The sequence below is a fragment of the Phaethon lepturus genome, unplaced genomic scaffold, assembly GCF_000687285.1.
Source record: "Phaethon lepturus isolate BGI_N335 unplaced genomic scaffold, ASM68728v1 scaffold50036, whole genome shotgun sequence".
NCBI classification, from domain to species: Eukaryota; Metazoa; Chordata; class Aves; order Phaethontiformes; family Phaethontidae; genus Phaethon; species Phaethon lepturus.
Window position 1 is genome coordinate 1 of NW_010549406.1, and position 6,921 is coordinate 6,921.

Sequence of the window (6,921 nt, forward strand, 5' to 3'; positions counted from 1 at the left end):
TGGGGATTGTTTCAACCCTACCGCACCCCAAGAATGGCTCCCTGCAAACATTATGCAAGCAAGACAAGGTTTATAGGAAGAGGTTATACCTTTTATTAGACCAATTAGAGTGGCTGGCAAAATGAGGCAGGATGTCAAGTACATAAAATGTCCTTATTCAGTGGAAATAGAGTTCTATTCTTCAAACAACACAAAAAATTCAAGGTCAAATACAGACTGGAGTCAATTGCTCAGAGTTGAATTAGATACGTATCACATCATTTTTGAAGCAGAGGTCATTGTTTCCTGCAGACTAGAAGGGATGTTAATCGGAGGCAAGAGGGAGATGGCAAGCTGGTTATATCCTTGAGGAAAAACAGGCAGCTTATAGCCTGTGGGACACTGAAGGGCTAGTAAAGGAGGAGAGGGAAGGGAAAATCTGTGCAGGAACATCCACACTGAGTCTGTGGATACCCAGTACTTGTACCCACAGATCTTGCCATGCCCACAGGCCAGCCCATCAGAGCCATACCTCTTACTGCTTTGTGCACATGCCTGCCTGAGTGGAAACCAGCAGTCAAAGAGTAAAGTTAAGTTAAGTATGTTCACAAGACAGTAGTGCACATCTTGCAAAGATGACTGTTTCAAGGGCTGAAGATTTGCTCAAGGAACGTGTTGCTAGAAGCAGGATATTTCACAATCTTTGCTTTAGCGTGTGTCTCGGGGGTCCTGCATGGTCCATGGTGTCTTGGACTGCATGTTAGAAGAAATCTGCGTAAAGGCAGTGCAAGCATATTTGCTAAGTACCTTCATCTTTACAGCTTCTAGGAACATCGGTATAAGTACACACCTACATTTAGACTTCCCTGAATTTTTTCTCTCTTGCTCTTAAGATCTTTCTGAAGTACACATTTCCCCACTGCAAGGGCATTCTCAACTGTAAAAGAAAACCGTACCTGTCATGGTGCCCCATCCATGTTGGTGCTTCTGTTTGTTGTGAAGGATGTGATGGGGCTGGGGATGTGCAGCAGAGCACATGGCTATAACTAGTATCAGCCCCAGGCTGCACTTGATAGCTTTCGGGCAGAGCAGCCTGCGCCGGTGGGCTAGAAGCACAGCAGCACCACAAAGGCCAGGGAGGTTTCACTGTTGCCACCTGACCCATTTTTGTGCCAAGCAGCTCACAGGACAGGATGGGAGAAGATCGCTGTTACCGATATGCCTGGCCAATGTGAGCACAGTGACGCCTGCAATAGAGTATACAAGGAGCATGCTTTGTGGTATTATTTATTTAGGAACCGTGAGTAACTACAGCTGTAGAGTTCTCATCTTTGCAATTCTGATGGTTTAACAAGCTGGGAGAACATAAGCATATTTTTATTAAGGTACAAAATACACCCCGTTGTTGTCTAAAACATTTAAAAAACGTGAGAAAAGCTCTGTATGCTCTAAATCAGATTCAATACCTTTCTGTATAAGGAATTGTGGCAATACTGTGTTTAGTATAACAAGAGGTTTTTATCAATTGAAAAGGAAAAGACATGCTGGCAATCTGAACTCAGCAACAAAGAGTAAAGCAGTTAAAAACCATTGTGTCATCCACATTAGCTGAGCTTTGAATGTAGAAGAGCAAATCATATGAAACACATACACAACTAGGTAATATCAAACAACCTAAGGTTGATATTGTACACACCTGTACTGAAGTACACTGACTACTTAATGGTGAGGATTTAAGGTAATGTTTTTTTTTTTAAAAGAGGTAACCTTTGAAATCCAAATGGTTGCACTTCACACACAAAAAGTGGAAAAGAAGAAGAATCGTCTTTGGAATGATACATAGACATAAGACACACTGGTTTTGGATTATGCCTATCACCTTGCAGCCTCTGATATTACCTCTGAACAACAACAACAAAAAAATTAAAAAGTGCCGATACTGTGAAAGGAAAGCAAAGTTACTAAGTCTGAGTGCATTAACCATTTCTGAGAAAAAAAAAATGGGGTTTGGATTTTTTTGTTTTTTTCAACATTTTTAAAAAACGCAACAGCCTTACTGGTGCGAGTTCAGGACAAAAACAAGACAGTCAAGCTCATAAGGTAGAAATAGGTCCTATATAGGTTAAGATTCTTTGGAAATTGCTAAGTATAAAGGAGTTTGTAATCCAGGCTACTATCTTTTTGGCTACTTCAAAAATCTGTGGGAGTTTCCAGCCTATCATCAGTTGAAATCTGTTTTGCAATCACCAAATAAATGCAAGTAAAACTTTAACTAACTTGGGATTCCGTTCACGCACATGGACATAGAAGTCACTGATTGTGCAATGACCTGTTTTTTTCACAGCAGCATATATATGAATCATAACTCATTATTAGACTGACCAGAACAACAGAAAATATTCTCAGTCTTTATGTTTTCAGTCTGTTTTCTTAAGTGGGCAGCTGTGACTGCACTGAAGTGGCAGGTTCTACAAGGGAAAGGCAACAAGATGTGATCAGCTGGTTAAGTGCAGGATCAGAGGTATCTCAGGAAACCACCTGGATGTTTAACTTTTGCCAGTATTACAGTGGCACTAACGGCACACTGAGAAAGTGCAGTAAATGTGTTTGAAGTTAGGACCGTGAAATTCTGTTTAAAACAAATGAAAAAATGAGCCATACCAACATATAAATTGCAATGTTGGCTGTGTCAGACCTTCCCTTATAGAAGATACTGCTTGGGGAGCAGCCTGTTTCTTAGGACTGGAGAGATTCACTGTGTGTCTGGCAAATGATTCCTTGTAAAGTAGATCTTGGGGAGCCAACTTAGCTGCGATTTTGGCTGAGGAAAGTGATGGTACAGAGCAATGAGCTCAGTAAATAGACTGTTTTTCTTTAAGTCATTCAGAATATAACTGTAGACTTGTTTTCCACACATTTGATTTTCAAAATAGGCTGGGCAACTTAGTTGATGACTTGCTTAAAGTAAATCAAATCATGCTAGCAACTTAAAACTGCCTGCTGATTTGAATTAATGCCCATATGTAAAGCAAACAGGTATCAACTGATCATGCTGAAAAGACAACCCCCCAAAGACCTACGTATCACGCAAGGTGCTTTTGATAACTTGGTTTTCTGAGCCTTATAATGAGAGTCTTTAAATACATTTTTTTCAAATTTTTTTTTCTTTAAGCGTTGTTTCATTCTTCCTCCTCCTCATCTTCATCTTCTCCTTCTTTTCCCATTGTTTCCACAAGGAGTTCTGCGGTGCATGTGGCTTCCCCAAGGCTGTTAACAGCTTTGCAGGTGTATTTGGCATCATCGTCCCCACATACTTCAGAAATAGTCAAAGAACAGTTCCCATCCTCATCATAATCTATCTGGAAGTGACGGGACTCCTTGACAGGCTGATCGTCTTTGTACCACATTACCTCAGGGTCAGGATAACCTGCAATAGTAGAGAGAGAACAGCAATTGCAATAAATTAGTATTAATTAATCTGTAATTACTTTAAGCTTTAATTCCATGTCTGTGTATGGACACACCAATATGTCGATATACAAATATTTTGTTGAATTCTACTGAAAATAAATGTAGATGATCTGAGTCTTTTTAACTTCATGTTTACCTGAAATAACTTCATTACGAATAGAAAAAGTAGAAGGTTAGCACTGAGGTACTCACTTTCCACTACTTTTGCAGTGGCTGCAGACAGCTTTTTCTGTGTGTCGGACGTCAGGGAGTGAGGGACGCTAAATAGCGTATTTGAGGCTTACCTTACGCTGCAGCTTTTGTGGAACCTGCAGTTCCCTACAATGAGATTGAGAGTTTCCTTTCAAGGGTAAGGTGCTTTGGGCTACAACTAAATTTAATATCCTTCCCAGGTTGCTTTCTTGTGGCTTATTCTGAATCTTCCTCCTCCTAACACACCAGCCTGTCCTGTACAGCGACTATGGCACTCCCATTTCCTATTTGTGTTCTTTTGGTTAAGTGTGGGAGTCTGAGAAAAGCATTTTGATTCTGCACCTCAACAGGAGTTTTGGAGCCTTTTGTGAAGCAAATGGCTCTGCTATACTCAAAGCATCCAGAGCAGGGCTGTACAATGCATGCTGGAGAACAATCCCTTATACAGTACTCTTGGCTGCTGTAAAAAAATTGAGGGCTTGTTGTCTCAGCCAAGTTCTGGACTGTGACAGGAGGATGAATTCCCACTGAGCAGAAATAAAGTGCAGGAATTCCCTAATACACAATGAACATTACAGTGATACACTGGAAAGTTTGGAACATCAACCGTGGTACGTCCGTCTATTCTATGCCATGTAGTAATTATGCACATACCCCTCACGCTGAGCATCCATCAGCAACAATAATCCATCCTCACATTTCCGCTGTGAGGTAGGAAACACAGACACCGAAAGAGATTAGGAGCACAGAAACAACCAAGCAGAAGGTCAGTGAGGCAGTTTCTGGACTTCGTTTTAATATTAGAAATTGTCTAACATTTAACACATGCAGCATGGTACCGACTCTATCCATTTTGTTTTAACAGCTCTTCTCTTCCTAATTTCTAGTTTTCAGCAGCAGCTGTGATACAGAAGCTTCAATCTCATTGTGATAGAAATGCTAGCAGCCTTGGCCTTCAGACTGTTAGGCTGACTAAGCCCAAGCTCCTTAACTGCCTTCTTGTAAACTTATTCTTTCCAACTGCATATTCCAGTCTGAATTTTTGTTCCTTCAACTCGTAAGTTAAAAAAACCAAACATGACCACAGTATTTTCTAGATGTGATTTCTGTAACCAGCGCAATGATACTATCATTACTTCTCATGCAAATACTCTGTTAGGGACTTCTTTGCCTTTAATACAATGTATGTGTGGCTTAAAGTTATCTTGAGGCCACCTGAAACTTGTCATTTTAGAAAAGTGACTTCCTACTTATTCTTGGTTTCTGGTTAGCAGTCTCTAAAAGCATACTCTTGCAATTTATGGTACTACATTGTGTCTTGTTTTTACTGTTTCTGCTCTCAAAAATCATCGTACTGTTCACACTTGCTATTCTGAATTAGTGATTCACACATTGACTTTTGGAGACTGCTGTTCTATGGCAAGCACAGAACAAGCCCATGCAGCTCCAGATAATTTCTGTTATTGCAACACATTCGTGCTGTGACATACAGATATTGGTAAAGCAAAATGGCACAAACTCAACCATAATGCAGAAAGAAAAAAAGAAAAAATTAAACAGCACAATGTAGAAAGCTGTCAAGGAAAGAAAGAAAAAGAGATACGCTAATTCAAAGTACCTTCAATTTTGCAATCAAATCTAGCAGCACTTCCTTCCACAACCTCTATGTCAAGGATTGTTTTAGTAAAGTATGGCTTTACATGGGGCTTTTCTTCAGCCACTTCTTCAAGGAAAGCATCTGGAGGAGAGCAAAGAGGTAGTTAATTATTTCGCAGGGCACATTCTCAAAAGCCACATTTTAATTTTTAATTACCAGATGGTAATGAAAGCATCTTTTATTTCACTTAATTCTGTCAGGCTAATGGGACAGTGAGGACGTTAGCTGCTTAGATTTGTGCCAATCTTTCGCAGCTGGACAAAGATTGAGACCATAAATAGAATGAAATCAACATGCAGGCCACCACGCTACGAATCATCTTTATTTTCTCCTTGAGTTTGTTTCTAACCGAACCTGGACTTTTGCTACTCGGAGGGGTAAACCAGTTCAACTTGTACCAGGCCCGCCGTCTATGTGAATATGTCAAAATGACTTGGTTGATTTTCAGAAGTGTCAAACATTTGCCCCCCTGATTGTTACACACCACAAATCCACATTTCACATGGGGACGCAGGGGAATAATGTAGACACATTATTTTTTTTCTTAAATGCCCTTGTCTGAGGAGCATGGTTAATGCAGAGTACATGTCTTTGTTACAGCAAGCGTTAATACTTTATTGCTTGCTTGCTTGCAGGAGAAGGCAATTCATCACTGTAATCTTTGTATAAACATGCATTCCGAAACTGATAGAAAGTGCAGCTGACAAATCTGCCTTAATTTTTTGGCTTTAAAAAGAGTTTACTGCCTGTACATATACTGAGGCATTTTGAGTAGCAGAACAATATAGAACAATTCATTTTGGACAGAATTCTTTTTAAAAAAGAAGATAAAAACAGAGAGAGAAGCAGGAATAATCAACTCAATGACTGGTCCCTAGCATTTTGCTAAAAGTCTTTTCACAGAGAGGTAAAAATATGGTGCAGCAAAATTCCTTACCTTCATTCTCTACTTTGTCTGCATTTATAGGGCTGGTAGGCGAGCTCCCAGAGGCCTTCCTCCCACTCATACCAGAAATCATTGCCATGGATGACAGTCTTCCTATTGCTCGGACAGCATGGCCTGTTTTCTAAGACATAACATAAAAGGCTTCTGATCAATCCAATCCAAAAGGCATGTGATTTTCTGTAACAATCGTGCTTCGGACAAATTATCTGGGATCTCTGCAAACCTCGCTGGAATTGTTGGACAAACTGCTTATATATAGCTCTGTTGTTTTAGGAGAGACAGAGCAGGCTGGTCTGAATTACCAAATTTAGTTGCAGATATAAACTTCCCCTGATGAACTCATACCTAAATGAATGTCTCTGTTAGCTGTGGATAAAAAGCACAGTGCGAGAGGAGGGCCAGCAAAAAAGCTATGTCCTGTTTAACTGGATCTTAACTCTGGTGGTGGACGGCTCTTTCAATAGCCATACGGGCTGGACTGAGTTTCATCAAGGATGAATAACCAGCTAATAGGAAATGAATGAGAAAGTACCATCTGCATGATGGAAGCAGACCTCTGACAGGCTCGAGAATCAACCACCAGGATACTAAAATATGCTCAAACTACGTTGCCTCTAGCATGGACACTTGTATTTTTGTACCGCTTGCATGAGTTCCTAAGAAACACGTACAGCAG

At 40.3% G+C, this 6,921-nt stretch overlaps 1 protein-coding gene across 1 annotated transcript; it reads right to left on the reverse strand.

The window, feature by feature from the left end:
* Positions 1–2,367: 2,367 nt before the first annotated feature.
* Positions 2,368–6,670, reverse strand: LOC104623221 (telokin). The gene is made up of 3 exons (XM_010290242.1): positions 6,237–6,670; positions 5,261–5,380; positions 2,368–3,406 (listed from the first exon to the last, which is right to left on the reverse strand). The coding sequence occupies exons 1-3, from the start codon at positions 6,322–6,324 to the stop codon at positions 3,159–3,161; spliced, it is 456 nt and encodes a 151-aa protein (XP_010288544.1). The 5' UTR covers positions 6,325–6,670; the 3' UTR covers positions 2,368–3,158.
* Between the last annotated feature and the right edge of the window lie 251 nt (positions 6,671–6,921).

Excerpts from the sequence above, each read along its gene's own strand:
- LOC104623221 (XM_010290242.1), bottom strand. The coding sequence starts at position 6,324 with ATGGCAATGATTTCTGGTATGAGTGGGAGGAAGGCCTCTGGGAGCTCG. Across the intron at positions 5,381-6,236 it reads AGACAAAGTAGAGAATGAAG|ATGCTTTCCTTGAAGAAGTG; the intron begins GTAAGGAATTTT and ends GCTCTCCTCCAG. Across the intron at positions 3,407-5,260 it reads ATTTGATTGCAAAATTGAAG|GTTATCCTGACCCTGAGGTA; the intron begins GTACTTTGAATT and ends CTACTATTGCAG.